Raw genomic sequence first — 15,619 nt, 5'->3', positions numbered from 1 at the left:
ACAAATTTCTTAAAATTTCACTGGCAACCTGTTTTTTTTCCAAAGAATTTCCATTGAAGGCAATACTGGAAATACTAGTATCACCTGCAAGGTTATGGACTCACAGCCAGACCCACTGGAACTCCAATGAGTAAAAAACCAAGGGAACTGCAATAAAGAATTGTCAATTTCAACGTGAAAGTAATGACACTCTATCTCCTGTATGATTTATATTCAGATCAGGTGACAACTACCATGAAGCTATTTTCTTATGCCAGAAGGCTGTTAAAATTTTCTTGTAATCCATGCCTCCCTGCATGGAACCTGTACATGGAAGTATCAACTCCACACTATCATTTTTGTTTTTATAACCAAACAAAATTATAACCACAGATTTCTAAGAAGACAGAATTGATCTCTTCAGCTCTAATATTCAAATAGTATGTCTTCAAAAGCAGGTTAAATTTGGTTTTTTAAATTTGCTCAAATAATTTTTTTAAAATTTTACAGACATCTTCACAACAAAAATATTTTACAAACAGATTCCTAGGACACTAAGTCGCAATATTTATGTCTTAGGTGATATTGCTTTGTAAAATATATGAAATTTGCAGGAAGCTGCAGAGTGACATAAATCTTACTTCAAGACATGTTCCCATAGCTCAATTCAATTGCATGTAATAGACTTCCACAAATGTGCTGCATTTGGCATACATGTGAATAAAATATGCACATCCATGGAAGTTTTGATTTATGCATACCATCTCCTTATAAGAGAAACATAATTTCCTGATTACTTCAGGAAAATGATGACAGCTTTGTACTTGGGAATCAACAGAAATCTTACCTACCCCAATCAGATGTGCCCTCTCTAGTACCTACTATTCACACCATGACTGACAAACATGGTCCTAAAGTGAAGTCTTCCTTCAGTACACCAGTATCAGCTGAAATAAACAACTTTATCTAGCCCCTTTGGGCCTTAAGGTGGAGATTATCAGTACCTCCTTCTGCCCTAAAACAAGCAGTTTCATCTGTGCAACTTTTAGAAGGTACTTTTCTCTCCTACTCTTGATCGTGTCAGATACTGGCAGCACACACAACCTACTAACTCCTTACAGAGTTTCTTTCCCTATTATCTAACTTCAATCATCTTGGGTGCAATTTAAGCCGCTTAACTCCTCCTTCTGTTGTAGACACAAAGGAGTTATTCCCTTCCTCTCTTTGAACATATTTGATGACCATATTTTTTATTCCACCAAACTTTCTTTTTCTTACACCTAAGGAGCAGTTTGGCTCTCTAAGCATAAGAAAGCTAACCTGTAAAGAAAATCAATACTGACATAACGAATAAAAGGCTTTAATTTATCTCATCTTTATTAACACCAATGAGGGTGTAGGTATTACCTGGCTTAGGCTGACTTCCTTTAGCTGTACATAATACAAATGTACGAATGACTAACAGTTTTCAGCTTCTTCTTCTACGTTCTTAGTTCATACTTTTTCTTGAAAAGCTGTTCCAACTGACCATTATACCATTTGGTATAATAAAGTGGTAACAGCATAGATTCAGAGTAAGAATTCGTTAAGGAACACATTAATGTCACTTAGGTTAGCTACCTGTAAAAAAAGGCTTATATTACTTAACATTTATCTTAAATACTCAGCTCCTCGTTTCAGGTAGTTAAGTCAGATTTCACAATCAGGATTTGAGATGGTTTCCACTTATAATATGTGCAAAATTGTTACCACAGAGACAGAGTGTAGTCTACAACAGCTTCCCATGATCTAAAGTAGAAACTGCTCCAGCCCAAATTAAAGCTTATTTTCCAGTAGGGAGTCTTCCAGACCACAAAAACTACCACCATTCACAGACTGCTACTGTGCAGGTTCAGTGTCCAGGGTTTTAAAATTTTGTAACATTTACCCTTCATATAAAACAATTTATACAGTATACGCAATGTACATTAATGCTTATAAAAATCAAAAACTAGGGTTAAGGTTTCCAGAGCAACCTGAAGCCCTGGTCTCTTCTAGTTACATGTTAAAAGGTACTCTTCACATGTCCTGTAGCACTGAAAAATGTGTCAGACTCACTGTCCTACATCCTTCAAACCTATGACAAATAGTTTTCATTTGGAAGTTTTATTACATCCAGCATTCCACATATAAGATGATAACCTGTCACGATATCGAAATTCCTTACTACATATACACTATACTGCATATTTCCAACACATATACTGTGCTTCATATTCACTGACAAAGACATGACAGAAGTCTATAAAAATAAAAAAGGGAGATGAAAGTGTATTGAGATAAAATTTGACACCTAAGATCACTTAATGAGAAAGATCAAATAAGAAAACTTGGTGGCACTTCACATCCATCAAGCTGAGAAACTCACTTTTATAGGACACTATGAAGATATTAAAGGTCCACAGCTTCAGAGACTGTAGAAAATAATGGAGGATGGGAATCCATCAAAAGCTACTAGACACAAAGACATCATCCCTGTCTCAGGAAGTCCTTCAGTCTCTAGCACCTCAGAAAATATATGCAGTATCATTGTCAAATCCTGTTATTTCTAAATTGTGTTGAGATAACTGACAAGGTCCAAATTTAATTAAAGGAAAAAAATTACTTAGTACTTCCATTGAGCCTAGGAATATAATCATAATTAAAGAAAGCAAAGTGCACTCAGAAAATTCTAAAAAAGTTTAATATAAAATCATTATATATCCTAGGTTAAAATACATTTTACATATGCACGACTATGCACCATATGTACTATACACTGCATATGTAATTGCATACATATTCACAATTGTAAAATGTAATTCTGTATCACTATAAATATGAATTCATAATTTTACCTTTAATTTCATGGAATTACCACGTTTTGTGGCACAATGTTCTCAAAGTTCAAATAAAATAGTTATAGTGCAACTTACATAGAAAACTTTCATTTTACTACATTACAAGATTTAGCAACAGATAGTTCATCTCAATCATCTGCACTGTATTTTTTCCACAAAAAAGTTTCATTTCTTTTCCAAAGAGAACTTTCACACACTTCTCTCTCTTCTGTCACTGTGGAATCAGGGGCCCTTTCACAAAGCTTCTCTATGACTGCTATATCTGTGAGCTTTCTGAGGCTCTCCTCATTCGGTTCATTCAGCATATCCCAGAAATCTTTTGGTCTCCCCTTTGATTTTTCTGCTTGTCCTGAAGAGAATCTCCTTGGTGATCCTGTAGACCCATTTCCATAATTTCTGAAGATTTCATTGAGAATAGAGGTATCTCCTAGTAAGTCCATGTAAGAGTTTTTCTTGCAAATCTGAGCTTTTCTCTCCCCATCTTCTGATTGAGACAGGGATCTTTCTTTTGGCAGCTGTGCTCCTTCTGACTCTGGCTGTCCTTCACAACTTTTTACAGGCAGCACCTCAATTATTTCTGATTTACTGCCTAATGAGCCAGATGCCATAAAATCCTTGAATGCCTGACTGTTTCTTCTTTGGATATATTGAGCAGCAACAGTGGGCGATTGTTTATGTTTCGCATCAACAAACATATCTTGCAAGTAAGAGTCCTTGTGAAGCTGTTCTGCTTCTCCTTTATGGCTCCCCTGGGTCTGTGTTACTGTAGTTCCACTCAGAAGTAGACTGTTAGCTGATGAAGGTCTAGATTTAGATCTTCCAAAATTAACAATGGATTTTCTTTTTCTGGAGTGTGTTGTACCCAGTTCTCTTTCCTCACAGTTATGTGAAGCTTCTGCTGGTATTTCAAGTGAGAAGAAAGACTCCATCTCTGGATGCTTGGAAACATAGAAGTCCTTCAACATCTTCTGCCTGGTTTCTGACGTAGCTTTTGCAATATGTTCTGCAAGGTCTTTCACTGATCCCATATTAAAGTGGGATACCATTTCCTCAAACTGTTTCCTGTAATTATCAAGAAGGAAAAATATGTCATGCTGACATCCTTAATTAAGGGGTGGGGGAAATGGGGACGAAACAATTGTTCCAAGTCCTTTTAAAGACGACTAGCTAAACGAAAATTGGATAAATGCATGCACAGGAGACAAGCATTGTCCAGATCATCCTACCCAGTGAGTTATGGAATATTTGTTTTGGCTAAAAAGCCAAGCTCTAACTAAAATAGATCACTGTAGTTGAGTTAGCCCTAGTCTGAGGTCTTGGAACCTCACTGGAAAGCTGGAGATGTAGGTTTACAATCCCATGTTGGAGAAAGGATGTGAAACATGTCGTCTTTCCTGTATGAGGGCTCCAAAAGCCAGTAACAGTTAACCCTGTTTGCCTGAAATATCACTTGACTGGCTAGCTCCAATTATTCAAGTGTGGTGACTGCAGACAGCTTCCTACTCTACCCTACAATTACAACAAACCGAGGCACATAATCATCCTCGCGCACTCTGTGGCATGTCCACACATACTATAAAGTCTAACTGCATGCCAGGTGCTAACAGCTATGCTGAAGAGTGACTTGTTTAAGCTTTTGCTGGATATAGCTTTAGGATCTTGGAATAACAGCCTTAGTCACTTCACTGCCTTTGAAAATTTTACCTCAATGAATTTTTCATAACTAATTACGATTTTGAACATTTTTATAATGAAGGGCTCTCCTTTACCTGCCTCATAAATATTTTTTCAGTGCCCTTGATAGTAAACAAACCAAACAACTGGCACTTTGACAATACCAGTATGGATAACTGAGGCCAGCTAGGTGATATGACAGCTTCTGAATGCTTACAGGTATTACCTAGATAGGTACCAACTTTCATATGGTAATTTACTTGTCTCAAGGCAAATTGAAAATATATACCAAATACCTGTTCTGTCAGTTTTCTTAGCTCAATACAGTTTTTCACTTTCTATTTCCACAAACCACCAGGCCATTTTTACTGAACTTCTATCCACATAACACGGGAATTTAATATTTATATTACAAATAGCAATCATTTGGGAAAAAAACAAAACAAGGAAACAAAAAATTATTATCCCTCCAAAAATAATGGGGGGAAAAGCCTTAAAAGAGATAATGAAAAATATTGAGCCCCATGCTAAAAAAGAAACAAGAAGCCCAGGTTTTCTAATAGCCACTCAGTGAAACTGATGAGATCTGAAAACTGATGAACTGATGGGCAAAATCAGTAGCCAGTCAGAAGCTAACATTGTAACGTGCCTCTTTTCTATACAGTTTAAACATTGTTCTATAGTAGCCCATGATGCACATACTACAAATACTCACAGTGAAGACATCTACACAGTTATGTAATACATGAGGATTGAATCAACATGTTCAAGTAATTTGCGGGTTCAATTAATTTTATTAAACAATTACAGTACTCATAGAATAGTGTGAGTTGAAGTTTCCCACAAGTTCCACTCTTCCCATAGAAAATAACAGTATTCCCTGAGTAGGGCTGAAATAAACACAAATGCAACTACTCAAATGGAAGTTTGTTTCAACCAACTCACCAAAACAATCTCACCTGCATATTCCTTTGGGTGTCTTTCCAATCAAGAAGGTGGTTGAACCTACTCTGTGTATTTTTTTGCTTCTCTGGGTCACAGGATGCATAACATACAGATGATGTTGCTTACTGTTCATCAACACTTCTTGCCTTTTCTTAACAACTTTCTTCTCTGATGTATTGTCTTCTGGAACGTCATAATTTTTCTAGCAAAATGAGACATTGGAATAATTAGAACAGTTATGCCTCTGATGTAACAATGCACCCAACTGCACCCAATTCTGTCCTTGTAATTAGCATTACTGGATTGAAGACTAGGATTGGGATTAGGATTCAGATCTGAAATGCAGACTCCCTACTCAGTCGCAAACTTCCAGGTTCACTGAAGGGAAATCTTGGTTCCATGACATCTTTCACAAAAATATGATCCTATTTAAACCTCAGTTATTTTTCTGAAATTCTCACGAATTCTCATCAAAATTTCCCCTTTGCCAAAACACACCTGCTTAGTGATATCCTCATTCTCCCTACTAACACTACATTAGAGATGAAATCAGAAATTGCATTCACACCTTGTCATCTACTGTTCAAAATTTGGTTTCAGATCTACACTGTCTCTTCCCAATGTTGTTCTACTTGATCTGTGTCCATTTCCTTTATTTTCATGAGCTGTTATTTTCATGGGCTGTTCACAATGTTCTTGAGAATTAATACGTGTTCTCTCCTCAGTACTTTGGTAAGTAACCTCAAACTAGCATACAGAGAAAGATGTTATTATTATATAACCTACAAGCATAAATTTTCACTTTAAGACAAATGTACAGCTCCAAAGATAAAAATTTTACTTCCATTTACCATTGTTACTCTACACAACACTGAAACCCCACCCCAATTAAGATAAAAATCATATTTTCCCAAGAATAATATAATACCACTAACAAAATTAAGATTGAACTAGTAGATGTTACCTGCGGCATAAATATTCCACAGTTCTCTTGCTGGTTCTGCAGACATTTGTTAATTTTTCTTTTTAAGTATGCATGGGTAATACAGAATTCTACTTGGAAAATGTATTTTCAGAGAAGAAAGCAGTCATAGTTTTAAAAAATATTCATTTTTATGTATTTTTTCTGCATGAAAAATACCCATAATATTCCAATCTCACTATGACAAGACTATGATAAGTGTAAGAGGCAGTAATACACATCTGTTTAAACACAGAAGATTTTTCACATCTTTGGAAAAAAAGCCAAATGTTGTCAACACACTGAAAGTCATAAAATTGCTTGTCTTTGCAAAGAACCACATTTAATGTTAGAATTACTGCTAATTGCATATAAATGCACAAAAGGCAATATTTAGTTCTGGAAGTATAAAATTTTAGGTACACTGCACCACCCAAAAGAACAACATAAAAATACCACTGAATACATTCAAAGAACATCTCTTCTACTTAAATAAGTTGTTTAAAGGTGGGTTTTTTTTTAACTCAAAGCAGAAAAAGTTCCTGTAAAAAATATATTTCAAGAACTACAGGAGCTAATTCCAGTGAAAGTCTGCAGCCATTGTGAATTACTCCTGAAAAACTTCCCAGCTAGTGAGAGCAAAGGCAGCTGGTTACATGATACCCAGTTAGGCTGAAACACAACTGACTCTGCTGAACTGGCGAATGCTTTAGAAAGCCCGAAACCTCGAGCCTAAATCCAGGAACTTCTTTTTTTTAAAAAATAAACCTTTCTAAAATAAACCTAAACCAGTTTTTATGGATGTGCCCATGTTTGTTAAAGGTCAAGTCTTATGTTTACTACTCTCAATGATACAATAGATGACAGGGTCTATGTATAAATAAGATTTGCAAAATTAGATGAAAATATTCTATCTTTCTACTAGCATTACTATCAAAAAAATGAAAACTTCAGTCAATATTCCAATATTTCAACATTCTAAACTATTTTGCTTTCTTCTGAATTTGACTTCCGGTATTGCCCTCCTAGATTCATTTCTCTCATGGCCAGTATCTTTTCAATTATCTTTCAATATTTGCCCTCTGAATCACTGATCTCATCATAATGAAAACTTATTTTCAATAGCTTTCTATATTTTTCTGTCCCTCAAGCCATTGCACTGACAAATTACTGTGTCCACACTCCTTGCTTCTACATGAAATGCCATGTTCACTGTATAGGGCTGGCCATGTTTGCACGGATTATCTGTCACACTTATCACATAACTAAAACAATCTCACAAAGCAAGACTGAAACTAAGACAACTTGATTCAGCTAGCAGCCTCTGACTCTCATTCTTTTACAACACCAGCACATTTAATCTGTTTATATTATTGAATGTCACAGTCTCTATGACATTCAGTATGCCATATTTGGATACTGTATGATGGAATAATAAAGGAAAAAAAATCCTTCATTGTACGCGATAGCATACAATGTCTGCTGTATGTTAAATGAATATTGACAGAAAGAATGACAGCAATCATAAAAGTCTTTACTAAATATTTAAATAAAGCAAATACAATATGCCTTTGTAGTGCATGTTCTAAAATCTCTACAGATCAAAGTGGAGAAGTTTCACTTAAACTTGACCTATACTTATTCGTCATCTTATGTTTGTCTATATTGAATTATCTGTAACATCATTATACATTTCTGTTTGCACAAACTTGGTGGGGAGGGGTAGGAGGTAGAAGGCAGCAAAATAATTACATGGACATCAAAGATAAAAAATTTAGACTGAATACAGTATTTTTACTGCTTCATTAAACTTTGTGTACTTCTGTTATGTCAAGAAAACTTTCACAGCAAGTTCAAAAGAAATGTACAATTTATCTACTTTCAAAGGCATACATATAAGACAAAGACCATGTAAGTAGTTTAGTAGAAGGCAATGTTTTTTAAATGAAAAAAATTAATGAGAAAAAGTTGCACTCCAGAAATATCCCACTAAATACAAAGAAAAAGTTAATGAAAGTACAATAAAATGAAGTTACGAAGTGCTATTATGAACTATGGAAAAACCCACAAAATTGTAGCCAGTCCTTCCTGTCTTATCCTCATCCTCTGCTCTTATTCCCCCTTGATCTACTGCACTTACTCTTAAGACACTTTTTATATATTGCAATGGAAAAGAAGACATATAATTTAGTTGCGCAGAAAATGGTTTCTAAAGTATTCAGACTTTTGAATACTTTAGGGATTCTTACTTTAGGGACTCTTACTACAACTGAAAAATACCTTTCATGTTCCATTTAGTCTATGATGGTTTCAATACCTTCTTTTGTTATGTACCTCTCTTGCTCTTGAAAGTATCTATGAAGTTTTGGATACCAATGCTGTTTTGATTTCTTTGAATTATATATTATCTAAGAGGATGCAGCAATCAAGAGCCTAGCAAAAATGCTAGACAATCTGGACATTTAGTGTCACACAACTCATTTAAGGGTGACACTCTTCAAGAAGAATGAACATAGGCATCAAGCAAAAACTTTTACAATGCAGCAGTAACTTCTACTTCAAGATTCCATCTTGAATCTACAACTTTTGGATCTATTAGCTCTGTATGGCAATCTATCTCCTGGTACCTAGTTACGTCAGTTATTTAAAAACAGTATACACCTACCAAACCAAATTTTTGCCTATCTTTGACAATATGAAACTTCAGTATCTGTCCCTCCTGCAACAGGCATAAAGAGGCAGCTCTATACTCTGGAGCAATGAATGTTAGTCCATGTATATGCATAATCAGACATGACTGACATGAATGGACACCTTAAGCAAGTAACCTCCTTTACCTTAGTCTCTTCAAGCAAGGCAAAGGACCAAATGTTTCACTTTTTTAAATACAGGAAGATGAAAAGTATGGGACAGTAGGAGGCCATAAGGTGGGAGTAAGACGAGTAGAGAAGAAAAAGAAACAGAGATTCAGGGATACCTGTTTTCAAGCTGTCTCATGTCTGCGGCAATTTGTTAAGAAACCAGACTTGGAGGATCATGAAGATCCTTCATGATCAGAAACCTGAATCTGAAGCTGAAAATGTTTGCATAATTATTCTTCAATCATAGTGCTCTGTGTTCGAGTACCTTCCTCTCTTTTACTATCTCATTACCCGAAGTATCCCTACAGTAACTATCTTGCCAGATACTGACTTCCACTCATCAATAATCCCACTAACTTGCCCCCAGTGTTACAACACATTTCTCCTTAGGTGTGCACGACACCAGTGCCATCAGATATCCAGGATACTTATCATTGCACAGTTTCATTGTTTATATTTCTATAACAAACAAGAATAGCCTTACAAAATGTCTAGTTGCTTTGCAGTCATCCCAAAAATACAAAAGAAAGAAACACAGTAAATTCAGTATTCAGACTGAAATCTTAAAATGCATCTTACAAGCAACTAACAAACCATTATGCCATATGCTAATTTATATTTTCCCACTTCCCTCAAAACCTGAGAAAACACATTACTTTCCAAATACATTGTGACTTGTAGTTGATTTTGGATGATTGCTATTAATTTGACGATTTGATAATGCATTCCAGTGCCTTTATGTGCCCAAACTACAATTCTAAATTATTTCAAATAATCTATTTTGCCTTTGCAGTTTTCATTGTGGGGTTTTTTTTTTTTGGCCTGGTTTGGAGGTTTTTGTGCTTTTTTTTTTTTTATCCCCTGGCAGCTTTTCTGATTGTATACATTAAATTATTATGATCCTTCTTATGCCATTGCTACATATTGTTTTTATTCTACCCATGCTTCTCTGCTGTCAGGACAAAGTACACAAAGTATCAAGAAATGTTTGACACCTGACTGTCCCTTCTTGGTCTTGTTTCCTTGTCTTTTTTATACAGACTGATAGAGCAGTTTGAGTTGGAAGGGACCTTTTAAAAGCAATCTAGTACATGTACATGTCGCACAAGAATTTCTTCCTCAATTATTCTGTATGTCAAGGAAGATAAATTGTAATAGTGTCCACATAAAATTTCATGCAATTTCTTTACAAATGAGGACCACATGGTGAAGACAACGAATAGAGTTACCAAAAATTGTATCTACTTTCTCAGGAGTCTTAATTAAACCAGAATTACTTTTCTGCTTGTGAAGAGCACACTATTGAACAAACTGTACTTCAGAGACTTATGGTGAATTAAAAATTCCAGTTTGAAAAGAGCCTGAATCTTACAATATTTCAGAATTATTTCCAATGTGGACATTAGTTTTCCCTTTGAATTTAGCTTTCTTAATGGAAAAGCAGTGTCTGAATGAATGCATCTGCTGTGGTAACAAAATAAGGTTGTAGAATGAGAATTACCAGTAATGTATAGCCAACAGTCAGTACTTTAATTGTCTTAGAAAATGAAGCTAAACTACCTTATAATTTTAGAATACTTCAGGATAATGATATTTATATCAAGCTATCAAAGTGTGTTGGCTGTAATTACAGGTGTATCTAATATTGGAATGTATTGCAGCAGACTAACAGCAAAAATATTTTTCAAGTTACAAAAACTGTTGGACAGGAGCCCTCTTTGCTGGGTCAGGAACTGGCTGCAAGGCTGGGCCCAGAGAGTGCTGGTGCACAGTGCTGCATCCAGCTGGGGCCAGGCACCAGTGGTGTCCCTCAGGGGTCTGTGCTGGGGCCAGCTCTGTTCAGTATTTTTATTGATGACATGGAGGAGGGTATTGAGTCTGTCATTAGTAAATTTGAGATGACACTAAGCTGTGAGTGTGTGTCGATCTGTTGGAAGGTAGGAGGGCTCTGCAGAGAGACCTGGAATGGTTGGATGGATGGGCAGAGTCCAACGGGATGAAGTTTAGTAAGTCCAAGTGCTGAGTCCTGCATTTTGGCCACAATAACCCCCTGCAATGTTATAGGCTGGGGATGGTGTGGCTGGACAGTGCCCAGGCAGAAAGGGACCTGGGGGTTCTGGTGACAGCAGCTGAACATGAGCCAGCAGAGTGCCCTGGTGGCCAAGAAGGCCAAGGGCATCCTGGCCTGGATCAGGAATGGTGTGTCCAGCAGGAGCAGGGAGGTCATTCTTCCCCTGTACTGGGCACTGGTGAGGCCACACCTCGAGTGCTGTGTCCAGGTCTGGCCCCTGAGTTCAAGAAGGACATTGAGACCCTTGAGCGCGTCCAGAGGAGGCAACGAGGCTGGAGAGGGGCTGGGAACACAAATCCTGTGAGGAATGACTGAGGGAGCTGTGGGTGTTTAGCCTGGAGAAAAGGAGACTCAGAGGTGACCTTATCATTCTCTGTAACTCCCTGAAGGGTGGCTGTAGGCAGGTGGGGTTTGGTCTCTTTCTCCCGGCAACAACTGACAGAATAAGAGGACACAGTCCTCTCCTCTCCTGCATCAAGAGAAATATAGGTTGGATATTAAGATAAAGTTTTTTATGGAAAGAGTGATAATGTACTGGAATTGTCTGCCCGGGGAGGTGATGGAGTCACCATCCCTGGATGTGTTTAAAGAAAGACTGGATGTGGCAATGGGTGCCATGGTTTAGTTGAGGTGGTGAAAGAGCTAGGTGGGACTCAATGATCTTGAAGGTCTTTTCCAACCTAGTGATTCTGTGATTTATTATGAATCCAAATTACTCCTCCAAAATATTTGTGAACACCAAGAGAACAGTAAAATTAAAGCTGATAAAATTACACAGATTTTAGAGTGATATGTAGTCATTTCCCCATGTATGTCGCATGTAGCTTTACTATATAAACAGAGACAAGGACCTTCCATAAACTCCAATCTTTTGCTTGGCACTGGAGAATTGTCTAACTATATCAACTGAGAACAGATTGCATCCTCTCTATTTCACATTCACTCCTGAGTCTGCTTCTTCTACAGTCAAGTAACAGAGCAAGAATTTTTCATTAGGAGCAATCTTAAGTTTTTGAACCATTACATGAAGTAACTCCTGTAAGACATATCATTGTCGTTCACCAAAAAGCTGAGCTTGAATCCATAGAGTACGGGATTCATACTGATGAAAAGAAGAGGAGATACTCAGTCTGTCTCAGAATTCAAAGCTTAAGGTAATTGCTTGTTCCAGCAGAAGCTTGGACTTGCACCCATCTTCCTTCACCCTCTCGTCTTTCCATCAAAGAGTGGCAAAACTAAAGGCCATACACATACAACATAATGAAAACTCCACTACAAGCTTCAAAGAATCCCACATATTAACTCACTATATTATGAAAACACAACCAAAAGCAGAATAGTGGAATGGTTAATACCACTGCAGACTGAACCAGTAAACTCAATGAAGCAGCATTACAGGCCAATCATTTGCGAACAATTACTTTAAAGCTGAGTATTTCCCCAATCTAGAAGAGCAAGGACAAAGGCATGTTATCTCCCAAAAGCCTACTCTTTGTAAACAACTATCTAAACTTGTTGAATCTAAAAGCTGTGCAAACACACTGCAATCAGAGTTCCTACAATTGATAGAAAGTCTTTGTTTAAATAATCTACAAAATGTCAACATAATACAAATAAGATAAAGCAGAATTCTTAATGACACAACTTTTATATTTACAGTATTCTCAACAGTACTTAAATCTGCATTGGAGATACAAAGGGTATGTTTTTTCCTAGGCTGACAGCATGCTTAGTTTTCTCATTTACACCACATTGCAATAACATAAAGAGGGGTTTACCATTAATCCAGGTTTTACTACAAAGCATCTCGTTATTTCTCTGTCAAACACTGGCAACAGTGCCAAATGTCTGTCATCCAATTCAGGGGATTAAGCCGTCCTTTATAGTGCAATTCTTGTACAAATTTATAAAAATACAGATAAAGTTTCTTAGAGCTGGTCACAGTCTATATTTTGGCCTGAATTCATGCCACAGAGGTTGAATATGACAGCTGGCAGGAAGCTGAGGGGAGAATACATCCTCCCCCTTTTCAGTCACCACATTTCTGTTACCATAGTAATTAATCCTCAATTGAATGGCTGTCTTTGTACATTTCTTTTCAGTAAAACTTTAAGTAAACTTAAGTTGAAAACATGCAGTTGACAGAAAAAAAGACTTCACATATTAAACAGGTATAGTACAAGTTCCTGTGACTAATACTTTTCCAGATATTAAGAAGTGCAAACTCACTCTAACGTGGGACATCATCAGTTTTTCAAATTACTTAGTATGTCCTGTTCCCATCTTCTGTCTTTTTTGTGAAACCTCCAAGCCTTCTGCAAAGATTTCCCCATACTCACACAGCACGCTCCTCCACACCCTGGACTCCTATTGAAGAAATACTACCTAAATGCAGCTGTATAAGAACTAAAGAAAGGCTATTCCAGACTTCCATACTGTGCAAAACATTTAACATAAGCTGTTTTTGCCAATTAACACAGAAATGAATCAGGAAATTCATTAAGAAATGCAGCCATTTAATTCAGAATAGACTAGAATCATTAGAAGAAGACATTTAAATCTTGCCTCTGGGAGGTTTCTCCTTCTTATGGTGGCTAAGGAACAGTTTCACAAATTAAAATTTCAGTGTAAGTTACCAAAAAACGTACGGAAGTAAAAAGCTTTGGCACAGAAAATCAGGTTGCTTTGGAACCTGGAGTCCACCAGGAAAAAAAAAGACCACAAAAATCAAAACCTCTAAAAATACTTACTAGATGACTAAGGCCTTACAGAGTTTGTTAACACTTCCATTCTTTCCCCACAATTAATAATAATTAATCAGAATAATTTGAGCATAATATCACATGAATTACTCAAGACTTTTTTTCCTCTCTGAAAAGCTGAAGTAAATGTAGGTCTGCTCTGAAAATTACAGTCTGGCTTTGAAAGTCCACAATGTTTATTTCACATGTTTGCTTTAAGAAGCTTTTGTTTTCTATAAGATTCTTTCTGTGGTTACACAAGATAGTTCTTTTTGGTTTTCATCTATGTTCTTAACATATAGTGATGCGATAACAGAGATAGCAATCTTCCATTTGTTAAATAAATACACAATGTTTAAAAAGTCTATTTGCACAAGACTTGAATTTCAGCTCAAGTGCAGAACACAGATTGCTCAGTGTCATCAAATCAGGCTAAACCCAACAAAAAAAATCCTGGAAAAAACCAAGTTATTTATTCCAGTAGATTAACTTGCAATATAATCTTCCTCCCTCCCACTTGTATATAGTAGACTAGGAAACTCTTCCTATGAATAATCTTCAGTGAAGCAGCATATCAAGTGTGTTTTTTTATCATATAATAGCTCTCAGTAATTTTTACTGGAGTAGCCATGTGCCACATTGAATGACATGCATTTTCTGCCTCAAGGTGTTTACTATAGCCTTGTGTGATTCTCCCTGCATCATGGCATCACAAATAGAAATGAAACTCATGCTTTAACATCCACGACTGCTTAGCAAAGATTATGAGTGGCATGAGATCTCAAACTGCACATAGACACACCTGACTACTTTCTGTGACATGTGGTTCTAGGACATGCAAGCAAAGTTTATAATTATAAAGGAAGATGAGATGTACTATTAACTTATTATACACTGTAATCTGTATCTCCAAAATTTCTTCAGAAACAGCTGTCTGCCACACTTCTACATGGAACAGAAATCTCTAGCTTTGTTTTGATTACCAAGACTCTAAGCACCTCCGAGTACTGACACATCAGTTCCTTCCGCAAAAGAAGTACTCTCTGAAATATCAACTCTTTGAAGGAAGATTGTCATACTGTTCTGTGCTGCATCAAAAGAAGTCTGGCCACAGCTCAAGGCAAATGATTCTGTCTCTCTGCTCTTAGTTCAGAGGAAGGCCACAAAAATGACTGGAGGGATGGAACACCTCTCCTATCAGGAAAGCGTGAGAGACTTGGGATTCCTTAGACTGGAGAAGACTCTGGAGAGAACTTTCCATCGCCCTTCAGTACTTAACAGGGGTCTGTAATAAAGATGGAGAAAGGCTTTTTAGCAGGGCCTGGCTTTGATCTAGACAAGGTATAAGGAAGAAGGTGTTTTTACGGTGAAGACTGCAAAACACTGCACCTGGTTGTCAAGAGAGGTGGTGGATACCTGTATTAGGTCTGACTGAGGAAAAGTTCACAACCCTTACAGTGCGGTGCTTTGCCTTGATAGCTGAAAGGGTGTTGATAACAGACCAGTGT

The 15,619-nt window shown here is 36.8% G+C and overlaps 1 protein-coding gene across 1 annotated transcript in view; it reads right to left on the bottom strand.

The window, feature by feature from the left end:
* Positions 1–2,682: 2,682 nt before the first annotated feature.
* ERCC6L2 (ERCC excision repair 6 like 2) overlaps positions 2,683–15,619 on the bottom strand; it is a 54,039-nt gene continuing 41,102 nt past the window's right edge. The window contains exons 18-19 of the mRNA XM_063422509.1: positions 5,492–5,679; positions 2,683–3,920 (exon numbers count right to left, since the gene is read on the bottom strand). Coding sequence (XP_063278579.1) covers positions 2,987–3,920; positions 5,492–5,679 — 1,122 coding nt within the window. The 3' untranslated portion in view covers positions 2,683–2,986. The remainder of the gene's footprint in view (positions 3,921–5,491; positions 5,680–15,619) is intronic.

Source organism: Prinia subflava, chromosome Z (assembly GCF_021018805.1).
Source record: "Prinia subflava isolate CZ2003 ecotype Zambia chromosome Z, Cam_Psub_1.2, whole genome shotgun sequence".
In the NCBI taxonomy this organism is placed as follows: domain Eukaryota; kingdom Metazoa; phylum Chordata; class Aves; order Passeriformes; family Cisticolidae; genus Prinia; species Prinia subflava.
This window is presented reverse-complemented; position numbering and strand designations above follow the sequence as displayed.